This window comes from Tribolium castaneum, chromosome 3, assembly GCF_031307605.1.
Source record: "Tribolium castaneum strain GA2 chromosome 3, icTriCast1.1, whole genome shotgun sequence".
In the NCBI taxonomy this organism is placed as follows: domain Eukaryota; kingdom Metazoa; phylum Arthropoda; class Insecta; order Coleoptera; family Tenebrionidae; genus Tribolium; species Tribolium castaneum.
The window spans coordinates 13,354,885-13,381,492 of record NC_087396.1 but is presented as its reverse complement, the minus strand read 5'-3'; the positions used below and the strand labels follow the sequence as shown (position 1 = coordinate 13,381,492).

The window sequence follows — 26,608 nt, the reverse complement described above, 5'->3', positions numbered from 1 at the left end:
CATTAAAACAATGTTAATTTTTTTATTCCTTAATTTGTTACCCGATTTCTTGCTGCAATAAAATCTGTAACTATTATACTTTTTGAGTAATTAAAACCATTGCAATGTTTTGTTTAATATCATGTTATAAATCGACGTTTTTGTACAGAATACGTTCTGAATAAACACTAGCTGTGATACAGTTTTGTCGAAAAAGATGGAGATTTAGCTCCATTGCCATCCCTGCCTAACATTTCTTAAAAAAAACAATTATTAAAATAAAGAAAAATTTACAAACCCCGAAAAAGGACAATTTTTGTTGACAAAGGAAGATATTTTGAAAATTTGTAACACAACCCTTTTGTAAAGCGATGCTACCTCTCTTGTAACACATCAAATGAACTGCTAAACTACTAAAAAAGTTTAGGAGTATTGATATTTTAATATACACACTACTCCACAACACTTTCCGAGCATTGGCATTTGATAAAAACAAATCAGGAAATAAGTGTCTGCTTTTAATTACGTCCTTAATATCATCAATAAATTCCAAGGTATTATCTACATTTTAAAATTATTCGCTTGTAAGGATGATGGTGAAAATTTTTACTGGAAGATGCAGAACAGGTACAACTCTAAAATTCAGTAAATTCAGTAATATCTTTAAATCTTTTCAATTGGTTTATTTAAATGAAATAGCAAACCCTACAGTTCTAGCACAAATTTTCTAAAAATTCAAGATCGTTCTGAAGATTAGATACAGAAAAAAGTTCTTATTGTAACCAAATTTAAAAGTCTGTATTAAAATGAAACTACTAAAAACTTCTTAACCAAATAATTTAGAACTTAATAAGAAGTAAAAAGATATGGCAAGAACTAAATATGTTTCAATTAAAAAAATGCAACCCGTATATTTACTCTTTTTGTAGCAAAATCTTTTTGGCGTCCCTAAAATTATGTCGCCCTGGAAAACACGCCACTGATCATAAATTTAAATTATCTTAAACTAAGCCATAAAGCGAGTTATTCCCAAAGCTTTCCTAATTTGGAATATTCTTGCTACAAATTTATGTAAAAATAAGTAGATAGATAGGTTTGTACCTAATTATGTACAACATTTGGCAATAATCAAATTTTTAGGCTCTTTAAAAACCAATTACTTAAAAAATTTTAAACATTAAAACTGATTTGAAAACGAAATGAGTTGATAACAAAACAAATTGTCCTCCAACGTTTAATATATAAATCTGAAAATTTACATGGTTCATTATTCAGTTCTTAGAACACGAAAAACAACCAACAATGAAATTCCTAGTAAGTAAAAACAATTTTTATTATTTTGTTAATTTTTAGAAATAGTTTTTGGAATTACGTCCCGGCAAATTGACTTCAATAAATTCATAATTGTGGTTCTCCTTTCCTAGATTGTTTTGGCCGCTTTAATGGCTCTCGCCACAGCCGAGCTCGTCGTAGGACCTAACGCAAGGACTACCATTACTGGACCTGATGGTAGTCAAATTGTAGCTGACGATTATAGCGGCTCTGTCGCCAACTCTAACTTGGTGTACACCGCACCATCAGTGCCGTTCGCCCGCTATGTTCCCTATCCATTAGTGTCATCATACTACCCATATTACGGAAGATATGTGCACCTCGTCTGAGATTCTCTTGTCAAGTTAAAACGAAATAAAGCAGTTGTAGCATGAAATGTAGTTTTATTTTGCTCAAATTTTTGCCACGAAGGAAAATTTCCTGTCTTGCTAAAGGCGGGATTTAGAAAGTCAAACGATCCGTCATAAATCCTCAAAGTTCCTAAATCTCTTATTAGCCATTAGGTGCAACCGCAAGTGGGTCGGAAAACTCGACGCGGCTGTTAATAAAACAGTAAGGTAAGAAGTCGGGTCAAAGCGAGTTGCTGCAACTCCCTTAGGGCGATTGCTGGTCTGCTACATCGCCCTTGACGGCAGCGATGCGGTCCAAACTCGACACAAGTACAATTCAATAAACTCTAATAAAAGCCCATTACACAGAATAAGATTTGGTTTCCAGTGCCAGTGCTTTTGCCGGCTGAAATCCTTCCCTATTCCCGTTACTCTCGCAACACATGTCTTGAGAAAATGGGATTTTCGCACGACAGAACCTTTCACTTTTATTATTAAATCTGCTCTTGCAACGTGTTTTTTGCAAATCTGTATAAATTTTGAATTAGATTTATGCCTGCGCATGGTTTTTGCGGCGATGGGTTTCCTTGCGGAAACGAAGGATGATCCGCGTCATCACAGATGGTGAGGCCGAAAAGGCACTTCGGCGTTACCGGAGGGAAGGAACTCGAGTACCGTGGAGCGTGGAGCAGAGAGCACAATGTGATCTGCGACTCCCGGAGGAATTCAGTCAAAGTGTAACGGAATTACGCGAGCGACAAGCTGCTTCATTGCTCCCTCGATACATCTTTCAGGTTACTTACTCCTGCCTGAAAACTCATCAAAGGCCACGCAAATTTCCACATCAAACCCAAAACACACCGATTATTATTCGATCAGATTTAGAGAAATCCGTTAATCGTTTACAACTTTTGAAAGACACTTAATTAAAATTTTATAAAAGCAAAATTATAAATAATTCACAAAGCTGATTGTTGCGTTCACTGGTTTGTATTATTACTACATTCCGTACAGAATGAATTATGAGCACGCCACTGGCAGAAAATATTTATTTCCCACGGGACCATCCTATTCCTTTTCTAATTTAAATACAAATATACAAAATGATTTAACTCTGAGTTAATAAACGTACATTTGAGCTTTATAAACGGCAATAAGCGACCTCGCATTAACATTTTCTCCACAATACACACAACTATCACATGATTTTATTATGGGGTCTAACGAAATAAAAAATGGATCGTACATGCGAAACAATTTATGACAAAGATAAATTACGGTCCGGAAAGTTTCAAAAATAGGCAATACAATAAGAGAACTGGCGGAATTGGGTTGAGTGTGTTGCTTAACGAGGGTGAAGAGTGGGAGCAAATAGTGCAGGCAAAGCTCCAAATCGTCTAGGATGTCTTGGCAAGGACGGAGACTCCGGACCGGAGAACTGGCCGCAATGGCGCCTCTTTTACAGCAGCCGGAATTGACCCGTAATTGCCGACAATTCATGAACTCTGCAGCCAAATAGGGTTACACTTTTTAGCCAAGCAAAACTTGCTCTAGTAGTACATTTTATCGCCCTTATAAACAATTTAAAAATAAATAAACCGTAATAACAGAAAATTCACGCCTGGAGAATATGCAACTTTATATTCCGATATGTATCTTACTAAATAACGAAAAAATGAGTTTTTTGATAATTGAAAATTTAAATTGAAACAATGCACGCTCGTAAATTTTTACTAAAGGTCCAGAAATAGATAAAATTCAAACTGGATTAGGTAGGAGCGATAAAACAGCATTGCTGCTTAAAACCAATCTTATCTAAAAGCTGTCGCTGATAAATCTCTCTGGATTTACAGTGGCCACCCTCTTCTAAATGTCCTAAACGTTTCTGCCGAAGATGCTATCGTTCCCCCAGTAGCACATACCAAGAATCTCTTACATTTTTCGAATTATTTACACGAAAGCATAAACATAAACGAAATAATTATGTTGTTAAAAATATACAAAGAATATTCTTTATGCTCCGTGATAATGTCTGTATAAAGTCGTCCTCCCACTACAGGAGTCCCTTAACTAGCTATGATTTATTGCAAGTGCGTTGATAAAACCAGTGTGGTAGGAATTAGACCATGGGATGCCCCGTCGTGTAAGTAAGTGAGTATGTAAATCGAATTTAGTCGGCTCCTTAACATTGTATTCATGAAAATGTTTAATACAGGTTTTGTGGTGTATCTGCTCGTAATTTTAGCAAGCATCACACGTGGGAATAAACGCAATGTTGTTTCGTAAATTGGCAATTTTCATAGAGGAATTGCTGCACATTATCGATCTATTTAGTCCCTGTATATTGTTACGGACAGCGCTATTTGTCACAGTATGACATATGTTTGTGTAACAATATTTCAGACACAGGATACATATCACCCAAGATGGAATGCCAAAAAAATAGCAATGATGTATGTTGAGAGGATGCGATATTTTTGAATCACATATTTTTTAATAGCCGAACGTTTGATTTATAGACTCTTTGTTATACTTCAGCAAACAATATAGGGTGTATAAGCTACGGGGTACGAGAAAACACAAATATTTCTCCTTTGAAAAGAATATTAAAAATTATGATGACTGTCCAGGAAAAAATGGACGGCGTTTTTAACAAATAATAAAATTTGATTGCGGTAAATATTGTAGAAATAAATTTGTTGGTAATGCTCTATCGAAAACATGGCATTAAATTTTATTTTAAGTCTTTGATCCCTTTTAAAAAATTTCAATTGAAGCATAATAAATCCAAGCATTTTTGAATTGAATCAGCTAGAGAGAGTTTGGTTTGGTTAGCATTTTATCGGAGTTCAGCCTACGTAAATTTTCACTTGAATTGTTGGTTCAAAACACCATATTTCATAAATTCTTGTCTTAACACATAAAAAGTTCTAGAAGTCGGCGCTAATAAAACATAAACATTTTGATCTTTACCAGGATTATTCTGCTTTAAAATACACCTACTAAACCGCGTAAGCGGCTTACGAGTGTTTTTACAAACTCATGAAAATCAATTTCAAAATTTGTGAAGCGTTTTTTAGAGTTTGTAAATGCTTGAGCTGTTGTGCCTTTGATCACTAAAGTGAAAATACATTGGAAACTTTTTACAAAAATAATCAAACAATACTTGGTTTAAGTGTAAGCAGTAAAGTTTTTAAAGAAAAATTTCTTATTCTGGTTATTAAATCCGTCTTAATTAACGCTTGACTTTGTGTAATTTTATTCCGGACCTTTCATGAATTCCCCTGTCTCATTAAAATAATCGTCCCCTGGTTATCAGCTAACATAATGCCACCACACACGTCATCCCCGGTTTGGCCTTGCAGGTGGGCTTTCCCTACAAGCCCTGATGCTGGGTGCGTAGGAGCAAACAAGTGTAAGTAATAATAAAATTCGGAAACAAAACACATGTAGAGCTCTGTTTTCATGCATGTAATGGAATAACGTAGTCCTAATACCTACCACAGACTAAAGCTCATTTTATTTTATTAGGTACTGTCATCTAGACATTTCTCCGTGAATATTACCAGAATTAAATTAAAGCACCGCTTCAGAAAGCACAACAAATAAATACTACAGTCTATATAATTTGAACAGGAAGTTAATTAAACTAAAGTTGATGTTTGGCGTGTTTTCCACCAACTCCTTTTAGAACGAAAAAATGTAACAGTTGTTACCCGGTTTCACAGACAAAATTAAGTTTTAGAATGTTTTCATTCAAAGTTGCAAATTTAAACTCAACTTTGCCAGAAGCAAATAAAACGCTAGAAATATTCAAGTTTTGACAAACTGTTGTCTGCCAACTTTCTCTATTTAGTAAAAATAAAGTATTTACAAAAGGGATTAAATATTTAACTTAGTACGTAATTTTCGCAATTAACTGATAAACTCGTAGAAATAGAAGCGCAATAATAATTGGTCCATTTGATTTAATTTAAATATGAAAATTCTCAAAAGCGCGCAACCACAATAGAGACAAGAGCAGCCTGAAATTACAGTCAACTTTACACAACATCCTTGCCGTCTTTGCGTACTTAGCATTCTAGGCATTGTTTTTACGTCAAATTAAGTTAAGTATAAAATATTTGCTTTAAGGTCTGGTAAATCAGAATTGTTTATTAGTTACCAGACAAAAAAGCCTCGTCGGAAAGTTATTAGATTTTGTTCCTCAAAGTATTTAAAGCAATAATCAAAACATTTTTAAAGCTACATACAAGTCAACATTTAGCACAAATTGAAGTAAAGTAGAGCGGAATTAAAAATGTAACTTATGCATTTGTAATGATTTGAAAGAAAAATTGGTATATGCGCTGGTCAAATCAAATTATTCAATTTAACATTGTGAAAGATTGTTCCGAAGCTGGCTTTAATTTAATATTTCGTTTCACTTTATGTATTCCATTAATTCTCAAGATTTTCTTTTAGCTTCTCGCACTGCCTTCCGAATAAAATCATGCAACACTAAATTCATTTTGCAACAATTTTTATTCATAAATAATTTTTAAAAATAATTTTAGCCAACAGAGTGTAAAATTTGTGAGGCATATATTTACTGAACGGTTTTTACTGAAAAAGAAACATGCTTTTGAAGTAATTTTTTAAAAGCGTTTTCTCAAACGAACATCAAAGAGGTTTTTTACATTCTTATATTTCATTACCCGCAAGTTACGGCAAGTAGGTTATTTATTTTTTAGTGCACTTCACATATTTTTACCGAATAATGGCGAAAATTTGTCACTGAACGGCATCAACAATGGAGATATGTTTGCTGAATAAATGAGCACGCTTCATTCGGTGTTAATCGAGTGTCAGTTTTGTAATTGGATAGTCTTTTATTCAGTTATTTAATAAATGCATTGCGGGACAGTTATAATTATCTGTTAAATTCAATTTGAGCCCTGAACTTTTTATTGATTTATTAATCAATCATAATGTTGAAATTAAATTTCCTGAGCCTCGCAGGAGCTGGTCAGTTTCTAGGATGGAGGTTACAAGCGTATTCAGAGTTTTTCATTTCAAACTTTAAGAACTTTGGATTTTATTTCCAGTGTTTTAAAAATTGCATTTCATGTTTGGCAAACTTTATTTGCACGCAATCATCGCTTAGAATCTAGACAAACACGATATAACTTCGCAGCTTCCAGCCAACATAAATTTTATAGCTCCAAAATATGTCATTTACAAAGTGCAAGAAACGAAAAACGCCCAAAGACTCACTTAACCCCCAAACAGTAAAAAAGCGGTGAAAACAAATGGCTTTCATTGAACTTTCGTTTTTTTCTGTGGGTTGAGCATTCTGTATGAATAAGCAAGCGCTTATATCTAGATTAAGAAGTCCTAACCTCACCCCGTCGTGCTTTCAAAGCACAACAGAATTCCTCGCGGTAATTTATTGTTTTTAACTCAGCTGGTGCTTCCTGAGAAACTGTAGCGACTAGGTCCTGGTGATTTATTAAGAACAGATACACACAATGTGGCCCTCGTCATCAACGCCAATAACATTTCGAGATGTCTCTATCATTATTACAAAAATATGTAGATGCTAATGCCAACACCTACACTTCTCTATAGACATGCATTCTCAGACAAATCATTAGTTATGACGGGACGAAACGCCCTAACAAGTTCTGTAAATTCGTACCGCTGATTTATCTCCTGGCGCCTCACAAATATGTTACCTTATTTAAATTCGCCGCTTGGTGGGAGCCCCCACCTGGCGACCCTTATTAGCTCGAAAAAAGCTTTTTTTAATAATTGCTGCGAGGAAATTAAAAAGCGCCAAGCAAATTGTAACAAATGCAAGTAATTTGATTATGGGAATTTAAGGAAGACACTCAAGTCCCAATTAAAGTTTGTGGGTCATTGTAAAGCAGATGAGGAATAAAATAACAATTAGAATTATGAATGAGTTGTTTTTGTTCCAATAACAGTCGGTTTAATTTTTGGTAATGACAGGATTATTAGGTCAATAATTAAAGTACGCCGCTCTGTAATTAGCATTCTGGAGAAAAACGAGGAACTCCTAACTTAATTAAGAGCCGTTCGAAAATCCCCAATCGAAAAAATAATTAAATCTATTGACAAAATTTTCAGCTAATAAAATTTTACGCGAGCTTAGGGACGCTTTACGTTAATCGAAGCTGGCAGAAAAGAAGGGCCATATCATGACTTGTCGTCTGTCTTCTCTTCACTGACTGCTATCTTTCTTGCTGTTGTTTCCGAGTCCTCGTTTCCGATGAGGAAATTTAATTTTCTCGGGGTTTTATCGTCACAGATAACTCAACATTAACATCTATGTTTATATTTTCTTTTATTTTTCAAACGCAATTTGTGGAAAATTTAGAATGGAAAGCAGGTGATGTAAATTGGGAAAAACGCTCAAAGGAATATGCTAAGTCATAAAATGAATAATATTACACCGTTCGGAGAGAAAAATAAACGACTGGAGAAAATACCAAGGGAATAAATTATTCTTGAGGACCATGCACCAAAACTTCGTCAGTTCTCTGGCTAATCAATTATAGTTTCAGTGAGGAAATTCGACGCTGGGTAAAAAATTACGTCCATATATGGAATGACAATTTACACCTTGTTTTGAAGCTCGAATACAAACACAAATTAAATATAAATTAGACGTTAGTGATAACATAACACGCCGTAAATCCTCGGCCCAGAATGGCCCATGAATTACCTTTACCAATACTGGTGCCCAGATAAATTAAAACGAAACAGTAAAATAGTTAACATTTTACTTTCGCCTCCAACCAAAAACTAATAGAAATGAAAACAATAAGAGAAACATTTTGACGCTGAAGAAGTAATAAATAGCATGGTTTCCTATAATGATTTGTAGTCACTGAAACAAAAAAAATGATACGTTATTCAAGATATTTCTTATTTTGTTATTATAGGTATTTTTTGTTTATTTTAAATATAAATTAATTAAATCATTTCCCACTAATCGCATACATAATAAGAAGATGTGAAATTTAAATTAAGGCCTTTACAGCGCTGCTAATGGTATGCAAAGAGGATTACAACCTTTTGTTAATCAATTGAAACAGAAATGTGTTGGCCGTTTAATTAAACTGTGCGTAGCCTCAGGATTATTTTCTATTAACACCTATAAAACGACTTTTGTTTTGCTCATACATTTTTCGCTGAGATCAGAGATCTGCTTTGTGATTTAAGCTACAAAACAAATTCAATTTTCCATTTAAATATTAAAGTGTTCAAACAGCAGATGATTTTTTTTGTGTCTATTGAAAGTCGATCTGCTTGGAAAAACTTTAAATTGCCACTTCCTGCCCTAAAATATTTACATGCAAACTTCATAAATTGGAAGGGAATTTGATCCAACAGCCAGGCGGAAGTTGTGCAGTATCTTTCGTTCGACATTCGCTGGAATAATACCCACCGCCCTTAAATAAAACATCCTAAATCAAACGTAGCAATTTTCGCAGGAAAATCTAAGCCGTTCTTCCAATTACCCTCCTATCCACATAATTCAAAGTCCATAAATCGCCGAATGCGTCTGACCCGGAAGCAAAGCGAGGTGTTCATTTCCTGTGAGTGGTGGAGTCGTTTCCACTGTACTTACTTATTATGTGTAAGTGTTCGGACGACCGAGTACGACTGAAATTTAATCTCCACAAATTAGACATTTCGGCCAATAAATAACCGAAAGTTTTGCCATTATCGTTGGTTGCGCAAATTCGATTTGCAGTGCTTTGGTGCAAAAAGTGCATAAAATGGAACATAAGTTCGGGGAGTCATAAACAGTAGATAAAACAGATTTCGCAAAATCTCGACCGTTTAACGGTTTTACGTTGATAAATGGCTGGGAGTTGCGTTACTCGCTCGTTTAAGTGGTACACTACTAGAACAGCTTTTTGTGGACTGCTAAAAATCCCACTGGACAGCGCCCTGTAATGGATATATGCGCTCCTTCAAAATCCAAGACTTATTTTGTAAACTCCACAACAGTGCGCTTTTTGCAGGTTGTTGTGTTCACCGAAAAATTTGACCATCAGATCGATAAATCCCGAATTTTACGACGTCCTGTTCCCAGGCTCGATAATTAAAAACCATCCACGCCTAATTAAAACCGAAATTAATTTCGCTCGAATCCATTCAAACTTTAGGTGTTAGCTTTTGACACCCATAAATGTTTAACGCCGTGAACTGTTGTTATATGCATGAGAGGAGGAGAAGGAAAAGCATTCCATGGTGAATGATTAAAAAACTTAGACGCGCTCTGCCTTCGATAATCTGTGAAGTCTCCCGCTTCCGGTTCGGAACGACTCAGGACCACCGTCGCATTTCCACTCTCACACCTAAATCACTGGAAACATGCCAAATACACAGACAAACACAACAAAATGCGCCCGCCTCACTTCGTTAGAATAATTCCACCAATATTTATCTTAGTTGATGAAGTTGGGGCTGTTCATACGACTAGTGGTAATTTATTCCGGGTTGAATGAAAACTAACTGGGTTAAAACTGCAGTTTGTCGATACTGCTGCTGCAACTAAGCTGTATCGCGTAAAGTTTTTGCGCAACTCTATAAATATTTCTTGGTGTCTGCACATCCAAGCAATTTTCTACGAGAGAAAAGCAAATCATTTTATCTTCCTGCTGTGGTTGCTGCTCTGATGAATATCTCCATTAACCTAATCCGCACCGCGAAGAATCCGAATGTCGTGTCCGACACATGCCACCGGAATAATATTCCATTCCACCGTTTACCGCATCAGCATGAATTACCTCCGAAAGAGGGCGAAGCAGATCATGGAGAATGTACCAGTTAGCTTTATTGCTAACTAGACGGCATAACTATAGCCCCATCGCCATTTCTCTCTGCAATTGGCTCCAAAATATCCTAGCGACATTTTTTAAATTAACAATACGTTAATTTTATGCTCTTCATTTTAGACTACCTACGTTTCAGAATAACATAAACTTTGTAATATTTTTTTTAGCTTTGCTGAATTAAGAAACAAAAATTAAATTTGTCTTCACCGGTAGGTGAGTTTCTGTTTGATCTGGATCTAGAGTGCTCGTTATAAATGTCGGTGATTAACAATTTAATTTGTACCAACAAATTTAATTAATGAGGACTTATGATTAATTGCGCTTTGTCAGGTGTACCAACCATCTCACCTTTGTGAAGCGTAATCCTTCTGTAAAGTTCACCTCTACGAGCTTAACTAAAGTTACCATTCAACAACAATTCAAATTGATTAGAGAATAAGGGTATATTTATTTAAAAAAAATGTTTGCTGTGCTACCCCAGTTACATCGCTTTTCTTGGTCGAATTAGTCTTGTTTTGGGTTGGGGATGTGTCAGAGCAAACCAAATTTATACAAATTTATTACAGTAAAAACAGTAATAAATCGAGCAGAGTCAGTCGGTTTTTCTCTTCTATTTAATTCGGAGCATCAATTTAATCTTAAACGGTGCTCACGCCCACCTCCATCTTGTTGAAAACACAGTCGGAGTGACAACGACACGATTGATTCATTGTGATATGCGACGATTTACATATCATCCGCTCGTATTTCTTCTCCCTTACCTTAATTTATTCTCACCTTCTTTATTACGTCGATTCCTGAATGTTACTCCTCAGTTAATTACCCGAATTTCGAGGCGGCAAGGGCGAAAACACAGCGCGACTGTGTCAGATTACGATCTCTTCTAGTTCTAAAGCGCTTTTACGATGCTCGAAAAAGGACAAAATTTTATTATTGGCAATTGCGGTTGATGAGGGCCATCAGTTATGTAATAGAGCTTGTCAAAGCCCGTACGGGAAAGGAGCAGATAATTATCTCCTTATCTGGTAAATTTATCTCAAGACAAAATTTTAATGTGTGTAACTGTACAGTTAGCCCGAAAATACAGAAAAGTATGCGTCTCCAAACGCAAATCAGGAGTTTTCCACCAATTACTCTAATTGCTGAATACCTGCCATGTAAAAACGTCTTTAGCAATATTTTATGTACACTCTTTACTAATTGCCAATCGTTGGCAAGTCGATTGAATAATGTTCAGTGTGAATTAATTGCCGAAGTTTGAAGCGGCTTGCCATTGTTTGCGGCTAATGCATTGAAGGCAAAATAATTAAGAGATGCAGTTCCACACTTTCCGAGCAACTAAAGTGACGAACTTTGTATCTCCCGGAAAGTGTTGTGTAGCGAGAATTCCGAAAGAAAAACTGCAACTCTTGTTAACGTTAATTAAGTAAAAAAAGAATTCAGGATGTGAATAGCAAACCAAACTACTGTTCGGTACAAATTTACTTCGTCTGGCGAAGACAATTAACTAAGTGTCTACGAGACCGCAAGTTCAACACAAAGACTTTTGTATGAAAGTTCTTTACATCTAAACCGAGTTCGGGTTAAAAGTTTGACTTTAGATGACTTTTTAAATTAACAGCTCTATTCTTCCCATGAAAGTTAATCATTTGCTTGTGGTAGCTTTGAACTAACCAAGCTTAAAGGACAGAAGTAAATTCGATTCAGTGCTAAACTTCAAGCCGCTCTAACAAGTTTCTTGACTGGGATCGCGTATGCTAATACGAAAGTTGTAATTTCATTTACTTATCAAACATAAATCGGCAACTTGGCCATTAATCGAAAATTATATTTTACGAGGGAAGTATAAAAATACAAATTTATGAAGACGGGCGATGACAGACTTTTAATGCTAGTTTCTATACAATGGGTGGTCTTTAAACATCTTGTCCAATCTGTTAACTACTTAATTTCCATAGCCACCTCTTCATTGTAGACCGCATATTAATTTATTCGACTCTTTAATATTTTATCCTCAATTTATTAAGCTGTCAGACCGATGCTGACAAGCTGAAATCAAAACATTTCGTCACTTATTCATTTAAATTACGGCGCCGTTAATTCAATTAATGACCGCTGCAACCTCAAATTTCATTCGTATTATTTTATTTTACAACATGACAATTATGGGAGAATATTTCAATCAGGGGTACAAAAAAAAAGATTTTTTTTATATTTTAATAATTTATTAAGTAATCACAATAAATTGTGCAAAATACTCGTATAAAATTCAGTTACTACTGTTTAGTTCAATTTTTCCATATCAAGCCAAATTCCTCCTTCGGCAGAAGTCAGAAGTTTTATCCATTTTCAATGGCATTTTGGTTTTTGGGCTTAATTTTACCCTATAATTCTTAAGTAAAGCTGTTAGTCCCACTTTGGTTTGTAATACTCCAAAACGCAAACCTACAATTTTTGGGTAATTCTGATTTATCAAAAAATATCTCAAAACTTACCAATACAAACTCTTGGTCCTTCACCAAACGGTAACCAAGTGAAACCCGGTCTTTTATTTTTATTATCCTCAGAAAAACGTTCCGGGTCAAAATCTTCCGGATTTGGATAATAATCCGGATCTGTATGCAATCCTAGCACTGGTATAGCCACATCAATGCCTTTTTGGATAATTATAGAAGTGTTCGGAACTTTGTAGTCTTTGTTGCATCTTCTAAATAGGACAGGAGCGGGAGGATATTTTCGTAAAGTTTCTAAAATCAGTAAAGTAAATAAAATTTCAGTTAAAACTTGATCGTTAGGTACCATTTATTACTTTTTCCATGTAGGTCAGTTCCATCATAGCATCGTATGTTAATTTATCATCATACTTCTCCAAAACTTGGTTTATTTCTTCCCTTAGTTTATCCTGAATGTGAGGATTTGTTGATAGTTCGAACAGAGCAAAAGTCATAGTCGTGGACGAAGTCTCAAACCCGGCAATAAAAAACACGAAAGCTTGGGCCGAAAGCTCGTTCAGAGTGAGAGCTTTCTCCTGTGCTTTTCCATGGTCGTCTGTTACTTTATCATCATCTGTAACACTTCCCCTATTCTTCAACTGTAGCAACAAATGCATAAAATCTTTTCTCGACACATTGTTTTTCTCTCGATATTCCACTGTGTCTTTAATTACTTTCATGAAAAACCTTTCAACATCATTTTTCTAAACTTTAAATTTGATGGCACGTAAAACTCTATGTGAGAGCACGAACTGTGTAAACATTTTTAGCCGTTCCCAAATATCCATTTCAAAAACTTTCCTCCCGTACTTCCTAAACAGCGCGTCAGGGTCTTTCAGACTGTTGCACTCTAAACCGAATGCAACCGAACCGATTATATCAGTTGTGAACCGGCCTAGGATGTCTTTGATATCAAGAGGAGTGTGGTTCGTGTCAGCATCATCCATTATTGTTTGTAAGCCGACAGTGCAATTAGCCAAAGTCTGGAACATCATTTTCAACTTCCCGGAAGTGAAAGTGGGTGTTAATTTATTTCGCATGTTTTTCCATTTCTCATCCTCCAAGTTAAATAAATGTCCACTCAGAGGGTCGTTCTCCTTGTCCATGTAAAGTCCGTGATTAACAAAATGCTCGAAATCGTTTTGCATGATGTGTTTGACGAGTTCCGGTTCTAACGGTAGATAAAAGGGTTTAATACCCAAATACACACCACCGTGTTTTACACCACGCGCTTTAAACTTATTGTAAATGTCGAGAAATTGTTCACCAAAAGTGCATTCTCCAAGGAACATTTTTTTAGTGTCACCGAATAGCATCGCTGGGTTCAGGGTTGGTACCCCTAGTTTTTGCCAATAGGTCATTCTCCATTTTAAATAGGATATCACTATCACTAGCAACGCTATGCCTAGTTCAAGCACAACCAAATAAGCTGTTGTTCCAAGCGAAATCCGTCATGACTAACGCATCAATTATCTATTGCGATCTTTTATAGGAACGCAAGGTCAAAATCCTACTGCGATTATTTTCACAACTAGAAAATTTTGTAGTGTAAACACTAAATGTAAGTGTGAGAAAAATGTTCTGATTACGTTTAGAGTTGCTATCACACTGAACTAAACCGAGCACTAAACGATAGTGAAAGTAAGTAGAAAGAATGGAAAGCATCCGAGTTTTCTCAGTGTTTATACAGTAGTACGTTTAAAATCTTGTATTGTCAAACCGATAACTGCACTGTCCTCAGTTCTGGGCTGCTCGTTACTTTAAAAACTGACCATGACCTATGGACCTACAATTATTGAGGATTTAAGTCCAAAGTAGGAACACTTCGAGGTCATGGTTCACAAGGTGACAAACACCTAACTGATGGCTTCAGAAAATACTCAAAAAAATTATTCATATTAGTTTTCTTAAAAAAAAATAAAAATCATGAAGACAGAATTTTGAATCAACTGAAAAATTACCAAAACGAGATACAATTTGTCTCCGAAAATAAATTTTCTTCAGGCACACTTATTTTTACTTGAAAACATGAAAAATGTATACATAGAAAAAAAAATAGATTTTGGAATAGCTACTGGTCTTGTTTCTTAACTTCAGAACACTATTAATGAACAAAAGTATTATTTTGATTTACAGATAATACACAATCGCTGATAGATATCTTAAAAATTTGAAGCAGTGCTTGTAGCGTGTGTTTAAATTAAAAATAAAATTAAGTAGCAATTACTAGACACACGTTCAAAAACTGAACTAATTTTGGCGAGTGTCGTATTGTTAACTATTCAATAGTGCAATCCCCAAATTAGCCCGCTGAAAAACAGAACTTCCCCCTCATGAAGTGATAATCTGGAGTGGAGAGGGTAATTACGAGTGATGGTTTATTCATGGACGGATGGATCAGATAATCACAACGGGCCGCTAAAGAAGTGACATCACTCACTAAATGCCAACATTCGCGCTTCAAATTTTAATGTTATCAACTATTCATCCCACATTGTGAACATTTGAAGACCAGGCAAAGAAAATAAGCCGTTTTTATCCGGTTACAATCTTGGGTGGCAGATTAGATTTATAACTCAATGAAACCACATAAAGCAGACATAAATTATAGAAATCAAACACCTTATAAAGCGGTCGAACATTCAGGACAATAACGTTACACAGGAAGTAATAATATAAGTCTCTCAAAGTGGGAATTTCTCCGTGATCGAAAAGTATAGGAAATTCGAAAGTGCATTTACCTGATTGCATCTTTTTCAATAAAGCAAACGTCATGCATCCTGGCCCTTATTCCTTTTTCTATTTATAAAGCAGGAAGGAATATTTGAAAAGACAGAAACTCTATTATTTAGCGCGTGGCTGATGTCAGATCATATTTCCAATTCTATTTTATCAGGTAATTTTCATTCCAAAACTTGACGTTTCAATGTATCATCACGTGACGAAACACAATTACACCCGATAAGTTATGATAAACTTGTCCAAATTCACGTAGGTGAGACTTTTATTCACTCGAAACTCGTTCAGATTTCTTTCAACCTCGGAATTAAGGGGCAATAGATTAATTGCTTTATGATGAAAGCTCGAGAATAATGGCTCCTGTTTCAATTACTACTGAAAATCCGATGCTTCAAGCTTCTGCTGTTGAAACCAGTTGTATGTTTCTTTTATTTCACTGTTTCCTGTAGGTTAGAAGCTATAGATCTGTCTTCATATACTGCACTCTGGCAGATACTAATTGGCGAGTGATATGCAACGAAAGCTTTGTTTTGTTTCATTAAACTAAATATTTATTTTGATTTATTTTGCAACTGAAACAAACAGTCACTCGCATTGATTACAAATAATTAGCTTTGTTTGCAACGAGTTTTTAATTTGTTATTTGTTCAATTTTTGAATAATTATGACACAAACAGTAAACCGAATTCAAATTTGAGTAGCTGTTAATACAATATTTAGATATTACTACGATAGAACAATTAATCTGTTTAATATATTTGCAAAGCTTAGTACCAAATTTAAAATGTGACTATTGGCCATTGTGGAAGCTCTATTATACAAACATTATCAACCAAATCAGGTTAATACCGTAAGCACATACGTAACTGGCTGTTTGCCAGTTCATAAACGTAAACGTGAGAGCTCAAAACAAACCCCTACTATAACTTTATCACCCTAAGGCTGGTGAAATAAATAATTACTTTTACGGGAAAATATAAATTTACTGGCCCAGTTTTAGTGGCCATTAATTAATTTATAAGTTCGTACACCTTGCTCTTGAGTGCATAAGTTTAATCGTTGGTAATTTTAACTCTTCATACATTTCGTTACTAGACGTTTATGATACTAAGTAGATATTAAATATAATAAGGAAAATGCATAAAAACTTAATTGTTTGCATGCGTTTATTACAATATTTTTTATGGAGACATTAAATGCGCCTTTGAGGTGAGCGCGCGCATTTACAAAATGAAATACGAGTGTCTTTAGCCGCCAGAAGCTTTAGAAAGTTGCAATCTGGAAGTAATTCAATAAAGCTTAGAATTTAAACGGCGCCACATTGTAAGAATTGTATTTTTATGTAAAAAACACCACCATTGGTGTTATACATCGTTCGCAAGTCAATACAACCGGAAAACCCAAATAAATAACTTTAACACTTTTAGTTCGTTAATCCTTAGTGCGGCGGTAAGTTTTAAACACTTGGTTTTGAAGTTGTGCCAAAACTGCATTTTCCGAGCTTTAAAACGTTAATAAAATATGTCGGCGCTTCATTAACAGTGTTGTTACTTTGTGTTCTCTTTGCAAATAGCACTGAAAAGGGATTTTTGATTTCAGCAATTTTCGATTTTTGTATTTACATTTCCGTAATAACTGCAACTTCACATCCGTTCCCTATGTTTTCGCTAAGCACTCAAAGTAATACTCGTCAGAACTGAAATTATTTCATGCCACTTTGCGTTAAAATCATGCATCGTCCCAATACTTCTAGCATCTCATTGATTTAATGTCACAAAATCGGCTTTGATATCATCCGGATTGTATATTCTGACTGACATTCACCGTATTTTTAGACCGCATAAAACTTTCATAACATTCCCAAACCGTATTTTATTATTTATGGACACGGAGGGCAATATCTTCCCTTGCTCGATTAAGCGGAATAAAATTAAAACTGAAAAATGAAAACCTCGTTTGAAACTCTTATTCCGTGTGCGCAACTATTTTAGCTAACGGCAACGTGAGCTGCAAATTTTCCAGATTAAGATAGTCCTGATCCTCATCGTCGTAACGTTGTTGGCAGGGGGCAATGCGGTCCATAACGTGACGCCACTATGTCGCGCACTCTCGCCCAGTCAGAACCACCCCACAAACCAATTGGAACTCCTAACTTGTCTCGACTTCGCGTCCTGCCAGACTCAGATTTAATATTTGAACGGTAAACGATAGGAGATTAGTAATAATGTCGTTGCCTGCAGATCAATTGATCACTGCAGGAACTGCGAACAAGGATAACGCGCAAACTTTAAACCTACGGCACTGCCAGGATTCAATAAAGTAGCTTTAAAAAGACCAGAATTAATTGAATTTGTTAGCTCAATTATTAAGCGTCAAGCGTGTATCCCCATAACTGAAAAGGAGAGTTATTTTTCAGGGGCATTTTATGACCACTCAAATTAACGTAAGTTACATTCCCTTCTGTTCCTGCAATGGCCCACTTTTAAAATTTATTACTGAATTTTGAAGAAAATTGAATCAAGCAGTGGCACAATTCTTACAATAGCGGGTCCGTTTGGTATTTATGACCAGAGACAGAATTTTTAGGAGTTAAAAATCTTATTTAGGTGTTGGAAAAGGTTGCACAAAAACAGACATTAAGTATTAAAATCTGGTAATTTAGGATACATTTTTTATTAATCCCATTACAAGAAAAATTGAAACAATCTTTAATGCAATAAATTCCATTACAAAAACAAACAAACTACGTTTTGTCACATAGTAGATTTTTATTTTTTCTTCGTATAGTTTGTCACTGATTAATTCTAACTCCTAGAGTACATTTTATAAAAATCTACACTTTATTCACGAGTTTAATTGATTCAACACGTCACAGGTCTTCTGTTTCTAATTTCGTTATTCTAGGTAATAGGTATTTATTAAAATTTCAGACTGAGAAAGTAAGTGATTTTTCAAAGTGGCTTGACTAAAATAGTGTTTTGCATTTGTTAAAGCTTGTAAATTTTTAGAAGAAGAGAAACACTAATAAACTAAATCATAACATTCTGAATAAAAAACCTAAAAAACTAAGAAACTATAAAGCTAAAAAAATTTATAACTGGTATACAAAAGAATTTAAAAAAAACAGTAAAATAAAAATTTTATAGATCTAAGTGACTGAAAAAGTGATAAATTAAAAAAACTATGGAACTGCAAAGTAAAACTAAAATTATCAGACACTGAAACAACTAAAAAGTGAAATAATTTCGGAAATTAATATGAAATATGCGAAAATAAAAAACTAAAAAGCTGAAATACTGAGAATAAACTTAAAAAGTTTGTGATTTAAACACTAAGAAACTATGAGATAAATAAAAATATAACCTTTATTAAATATAATCTTTATTAAAAACAAATCGATCCACAATTCATCCACGATTTTTGAACCCAAGCATAATAGAAAACTTGAAAATTTCCAAATGGTTTCTCCGACATTTACAAAATAATCAAACAACAACTTTTTGTTCAGTTGTGTACGCCTTATGATTGGTCTGTTTTACAGTTGGGAGTGCAATATCCCTCCTCTATCCAATGATAAACGCTTCAATCGTCTTGCAACTTTTTGTGCACCAGATAAGCAAGTAGGAGGTGATATTTATATTTTTATTGGTCAATTACTTATCATTTCATCAACAAGTGAGACACGAAAGGGATTTTGCTTTAGATGCGAATAAAATGGTCGATTCTGCTTAGTTTTTTAAATAATTTGTTTTTTTTTTGACGAAAACGACTTTTATAAATTTATTAGTTTATTACACAAACACGAAGAATCCTAGAAAAGTAGGACTTTCACACTAATAATTAAAATCTACACTGTTGCTTTATAATTACAATTATAATAATTAAAATAAATAAAATTTTAACATCGAAATAAACAATAATTGACAAACACTGCAATTCTGACACTTCTACATAAATAATTTTTTTATTGTAAAATCAAGGCTAAACAAGATAGAAAAAATGTTTAAAATTAAAAAGTAATTTAATATAAAATTAGAGTAAGCATATTTTCAAAAATTAATAGTCCAGACGCTGACAAATGAACTTTAACGCAGAGAAGGTAAAAACACAAAAAAATAAAAAATATTAAGACTGAAATTCTGAAGAAATAAACGACTGAAAAACTGAAAAAAAATATAGAACTGAAAAAAAGTAACACTAATAAATTGAAACATTAGATTCTGAATAGAAAAAACATTACACTAAGAAACTGAGAAGCTAAAATACTTAAGATCTGAAAAAATGAGGAAATTAATAATATGAAATACTATGGGAAAATTAAGAAGCTAAAAAGCTGAAATAGCGGAAAACTGACCAAAAAATCTTTAAATGTAAAGTAAAATAAGTATGAAATTAAAAAATTTTATGTATGGTTTTACACTAAAAACCTACTGGAAAAAAATTAAAAAAATGTCTTATTTTTAATTAGAAATGTTAAACACTGCAGGATGTTTAAAACTCATTTAGAATAGAACAATTCACTTTAGAAATCTGGAAGAAATAAAAAGAATGTCAAATATTTTCATTTTTTACTAAATAAATTTATTTTGAGTTTTAAGAAAATCTGGGAAAGCTTCCTAAAATCGGGTCTCTATTTATGACTCTATGGTCAGTGTTTGTGAGCAATTACAAAGATATCCGAATTTACACAACCTTGACAATTATTATTAGTGCAACACAGGCAGTGACAAACCCAAAATCCGATTGTTTTAGCCAGACTAACCCCAAACCGTATTTCTCTTTCCCTTGAGGAACATTCGGTTGAGTTACTCGCCAAGTTTCCCAGCAAGACCTCATAAAGTAGGGCGAATGTATGTAGAATTAACGCACCTGCTCAAGATTCGCTATCCTATCTATATGTCCATGTTTTAGCCCGTCTGTTTTTTACCCACCATTTCAATCGCTCGAGTCGTAATTTTCACTGCTCTATTTTTCCAGTCAACGTGTCAACTTTTTGAGTGTATTGCTGAAGGAATGAGTGGCAGTGCCAGTGCGCACCAATCACCCTGCAGATTAGTTTTCGATCTCAATCGTGAATTTCACAACTTTAAGAGTTGAAAGGGAACAAGCGCCGAAATCAATTTCTGTAATACTTTAGCCCTGTTTCAACAAGCTTTCCGAACGAAATTACTTCGCAACTAATTAGCTATGTTCATTGAAAAGTGAGTTTTTCTACTATTAATTATTCACAGACATAAAAATCCTAATTAATGAAAGAAGATTTCGGTATCATTTATTTCACGTGTCAACGGTACCTGACAAGCCCAACGAAAGAATTGCGCAACTGCTTTCTTCAAACATTTCAATCTCGTTCTTAAATAATTGTATTTAACTTTAAGATTTCCTTTGTGAATACCGAAAGAAAACAGAAACAACAAAAACTATTTGACGAGTGAAAAAATACTGTTATAATCCACAAGAATCACAAATGCTAATCTAGAGTTGACGCTTAATAAATAAGAATTTGAATGGACAGCTAATTATTGACTTAACTGTCATAAACCGCAATCTGCATACTGGAGAGTTAACTGCAGCAGGACTGACAGTTTCTGAATAATAATAGGAACAGCAAAACCGTGCGCTCGTAGATTGTAACCTTTAAGAAGTTCTCATTTATACTAAATGACGGAAAGTAAACGAAAGGACAAAAATCTTTTAAAGATTTTATACGATTACAAACCAACGAACCGTGGAACGAATTTGCCTAATTTGGAACGGTGTACGTATTTAAACAATGTCCTGATTTATACTTTTATTTGTGTTAGCTCTTTTGTAGTGAATACATAAAGAATGTTTTTAATTAGATAAGAACTGAGGGTGATATTTTATATTCATATAGAGAGAAAGTCACTTTAGAACCCTGTGTAGAACGAAATCTGTGTAATTAGAACGTGGTTAGTTATAAGTGATGATGAGGGCACTTCGGTTTCAATCTAAAGTTAATAATACATGATCGGGTACACCAGCCCGTTCTCCTGGAACTAATTTCAAACCAGAAACTTTTAATATCATAAAATGTAGTCTCCAACTTGAAAACTTCCTTACAGACTTCATTTATTAGTTCCCGTTGGTAATCGAATTTGTGTTTTGGTATCAGCCTGAAGGAACGCAGTGTACCTGCGTTATCTCCACCTTTATTACACAATTCTTATACATATTTATGATTCATGCTAAAAATTTGCCAAAGTTTGGAGGCAACTTTTCTTAAACCGGCATAAAATGCGCCCATTCAAATCAAGGAAATTTCAAAATCCTCACACGAAAGGTCCATGATTACAGTGCTAATTGACTTGTTCTAAACGCTGTCAACGGTAAAATTAAACAAAACACCCCATTTTGAACAACAGGCTCGAATACTGTAAATAACTGTGGCACTTCTCAATGTTACGTAAAAAATTCTCCAAATTAATTCACAGAATGGGGTACTTTGGTTTGTAGTTAGTATGCACAACCTCTTTGAAGACTTTAGTTGTCTTAACGCCTACATGGGCCCTTTCCGAGAATAGTGCCGTACTATAAACGGTAGATCTCAAGAGGTGCAAATAGCTAATAAATTTAACTGCTCTGATAATGAGATGTTTCGCTCCTAGAAAAAGGATTGTCGTGATTAGAATCCTTAATGTCTTGTCTACCAAAAAATTTGTGAAGATATACAAGAAACAATCGGCTTTATCGACCGCAAATTCCTCATGATTGTGGACCAATAAAGAATTCAATATTAAAGAAATATGGGCGTCGGGGGTAGTAATAAAAAGAATGCTGATGTATACAGGCCGCTTCGATTCTTGTGTTGTCCTGTTGATATATAGGCTAACACGTTATATTAAAAGCCATTTTAGCACCAACATAAATTGATATAAAACATCATGAGTGGTGAAGAAATTTACATAGGCGCCGAATCTTAATTATGTAAAAGAATTATGATGCTCTTTGCCTTCGGGTTAACGGCGGTATTATTGAACTGACTTTTTTGGACGCATTGACACGCAAGCTATTAGTCCACATGCACTCTTGAGTTATTGACGAAGTGATACGAGTGCAGGTAATAAAGGAGAGCCTCTGTTACCTTATTCAGAATACACTCGCCTCGGCAAAATATGGATACGTTCCCATGTCCATGTCTGTCGTTTGGTGAGCTGTTTGCCCTGGACCTTGACGTTTTCATTATTCAGTGGCCGATTTTCACTATTGTCCTTTGATATTTCGTCCCTTTTTCAAAGGTCGCCGCGTTAATTCTCTCGTTAATATTTATTGCTGATTAAAGAGTAAACAATGGGACTAATTAGGGAAAGTTTGGCCGCCTGAAACCGCCGCACAATGGCGGAGGCGCAGCCGATTCACCATTTCTTAGATTTTTCCAAAGCGACGTTTTCAACAAAAAATGTTGCTGGACGGTAAACTTAGCACAACAGCAACTAGTTTATTTGCGCTGCGGCAGGTTCGTAATGTGTACAAATGATTAAAATAACCATGTACTTAACAGGTAATAAGTCAGTTCCGACACCTGTTTGCCAACATTATGTTCAAAATGTTGGAAAAATCCCGCACTGTTGCTTATTATTCTTCCCGCGCGTTAGCTGCTTTCGTTTTATCCTGCAACAGACTTACGACGTACGTGAACTGTGCAGCTTTGCAGTTCATGAAAAAAACTACAATCGTGTAAGTAACGTGAGTGCCCTCATTAAAGTGCAAAGCCATGTGACATGAGCAGCGTGAAAATAGCCAAAATATCGTGAAATTTATAAAGTGTAGGCGTTGGTTTTGACGCGGAATGCATTAGTTTGTATCAAAAGGTTATAGGCGTAGGGGGCTTGTCAAAGACAGACGTTTGGGGTGACTGGGTCAGCGGCGGCTGATTCAGGTCGACTACTAGGCTAGAACAGAGCATATAACACTGGGACCCAACAGATTGACCTGTCACCTCTGAAAAAGATGAATCTCCCTTACGTATGTCGCTGAAAAGTTACAGCCGTAATCTTTCCCATCCCTCCGTGTCGGAGCCGGGATAAAAAATCATTTAAGTGAAGGTTGATTCAGCCGATACCACTGTTCCCACGAGAAGTTAACTCGGAAAACTCTTGTTGATATTTTTCAGGCGGAAAAAATATCTGACTAAATCAGTGCCTGAAAAGCACAGGTGGTATTTCACTGCGAGTAGATCGTCGATGTTGACTTGTGTGTTTACAAACAAAGTAAAAAATCCATATCCGGGTATTACAGCGATATCCAATGGTCTGTGGCAATAAATTACCCGAAACCTCTTTTCCGCCGAGCTTCGTCCTTATATTAGATGCATTTCCGGTTTTAATGACCGTCAGCGATCACAGAAACAAAACGAATCACAAAAATTAAATATCAGCCAAGCCCGTAATTTAGAAATACTTGAAAAGTTTCAACTAACCCGGCTCGCATTTACGTGGCTGTCTAAACTGCCTCCAACAACTGTAACATTGTCTGGATAACGTAGTTGCGGTCACTTGAAGTTCCCAATGTTTCGGAATGTTAAAGACAATGTTGCAGTTTCACAGGACCTAATTTATAGAGAAGTAAGTTTGTTTAAATCCACTAAGATGGAGATTTGATACTGACACATTTCAACTGAGCCAAACAGTAAATGTTCTGTTATTCGAAAATATTTCCCCGATAATAATCAATCATCTGTAAATCCTGACGAGTCATTGAACAGCATTTTCGTCATAAATATTCAGCATATTTTCCAACAAATGCCGTATTTAGTATCCAATTAAAAAAATATATTTTGCACTGGCGTACTCGCTTACACATTTTCCGAGCTGAAGGGCTTATCGTCCGTTTTGTTAACGGTATTTGAATACAAATAAGTTTCGACTTACCTGTCCCTCGTTTCAAAAAATAAATAGATAACGGGAGATTTATACAAATTAAAACATCGTTTCTTACTAAACTTAAACACAGTAATTTACGTTGCACCATGGACCAAATACTTATCAAAATACGTAAACGCACGACAGTGCTCATAATACATTCAACTTCATTTTATTTTTACAGACAGCAGAGCCTCACCATTTGTTTACTTTTTCAGTACACTCGTAAAAGCAGCTTACGTGTAAAAGCCACGAAGTAATGGGTAAAGACAGTGACATTTATTCTACAAAAATAAGAAACAAACAAATTAATAAATGTGCTTATTCTCTTAAAAAAACTCACTATAAAATGTCGCCATTGATTATCAAGTGAAAGCATGTAAGCTCATAAGCAAATCAGTCCCCAGAACACAAAACATCCATCAAAACACACCCCAAACTTGAATTATTCGCGCAAACAAAACAATTGTGTGTATATTTGTATTAGAGGATTTCGAAAATTCACAGAATTCAGAATATGAAAAGCAGTTCCTCGCAGCGAAGAGTTTCCCAAATAATTAAAATAACTACGTGGCTTCCTAGAAAGGTATATGTCAATTATTAAAACTGTAGATTCGCATAGCGATATGCAAATTCAATTTGCATTCTGAATGTCTAGTCCGGGAGTATTAAGAGAGAAGAGAGAGGATTGAAATTAGTTATTAATTAAATAGATACATAATTCAAGCAACAGATTTTCCTTTATTCCGGGATAATAGAGTCCACGTGGAATAATAATAATAAAAACCGTGCAAACCGCTAGATATAGACGGCATTTAAAAAATATCTTATACATTCATACACTTACCAGGATTAGGAGAGCGACTAACCGCCTCATTTGCTTCCTTCCATACATTTTTCCCTCATTTATTGCACCGTTCCGCGTTTCGTGCCATAAAATTCACCTGAAAATAAAATAAAAAATTAACGCTACAAGCTTTTATTTAAAATGATGCAATGCTTCGAGAATGGGTGTTTTATAACTTATTTATTCGGAGTGGGTGTAGATATCTCTTTTTTAAACGATGTGTCAATGGTCCTCGCATCAAAGACGGGGATATTTTCTCCCATTTTACAAATTTATGGGACCTCATCGTCGCCTCTGATCAAGATTTTACGAAGCAGTAAAATTCCTTCCTATATTTTACGAGTAAATAAAATTATATGAGATTATTCGCGCTTAGAATTTTCCCAAAAATTACATAATTTTGGAAAGGTGAAGCTATTTCCATTTGAGGTGCTTTGAGTAATTCGGACATGCACAGAGATCCCGACGAGATTAAAAACAATGTTTGGCATGCAATTTGGTGAAGTGTTGTTTGCGCAGCAGTTCAATGCAAATTGTGTGCGATTTCGACCAATAATATATCAGCAACAGAATCGTCCTTTTATTTGGAATCATAAATCATCCAGTAGGAAAATCGTGTCGCAAAATATTAAACGTCTCGAAACATCCGCAAGAAAATAAGAATTTTTACGAACATAATCTGGAAAGAGGTATTGAAAATTTATAACACGTTTTCAAACTTTAGTCTATATCCGTTATCATATACTTTCAAACTTTTAAAACAACTTATGTATATACCTTAAAACATCGCTGGAATTCGAAAATAGTTTCAAACAGTGATCTCATTCAAATTGGAGAAGATTTCACACAGTTTGCGCATTTTAATTTAGAAACAAGATTGACGCTCTCAGACTCCCTTTGAAGTCCTAATATTCAATAACTTGCAGTCGCTTCAAAACCCACCGTGTGTATTTTCTCACGTGATATCCAATAGTGCCATTACTTAGGAGGCTACACGATCGGTATAATGCTAGTTTACCGCTGAAAATCACGCATTAGCAGTGCGGATTCGTTCGCTTCAAATACGGTAATGGCCTAATGAAACAGAAACCGTAATTAGAGAGTGTCGCCGCCACTGGTAATTTATACAAGAAGTTGGTAATGTTTTTGTAGG

The 26,608-nt window shown here is 34.9% G+C and overlaps 1 protein-coding gene, 1 non-coding gene and 1 pseudogene across 5 annotated transcripts in view; 1 reads left to right on the top strand and 2 right to left on the bottom strand.

Moving 5' to 3' along the window:
- nolo (no long nerve cord) overlaps positions 1 to 26,608 on the bottom strand; it is a 107,896-nt gene that overhangs the window by 50,776 nt on the left and 30,512 nt on the right. For all 4 annotated transcript variants that reach the window (XM_015981848.2, XM_064355810.1, XM_015981850.2 and 1 more), the window contains exon 2: positions 25,456 to 25,552. In XM_015981848.2, coding sequence (XP_015837334.1) covers positions 25,456 to 25,503 — 48 coding nt within the window. In that variant the 5' untranslated portion in view covers positions 25,504 to 25,552. The remainder of the gene's footprint in view (positions 1 to 25,455; positions 25,553 to 26,608) is intronic.
- On the top strand, positions 1,177 to 1,687 carry LOC663853 (uncharacterized). Its single transcript, XR_010333584.1, has 2 exons — positions 1,177 to 1,293; positions 1,404 to 1,687. It is a non-coding gene; the product is annotated as an uncharacterized LOC663853 (transcript).
- Positions 12,723 to 23,880, bottom strand: LOC103313697 (cytochrome P450 6A1-like; annotated as a pseudogene).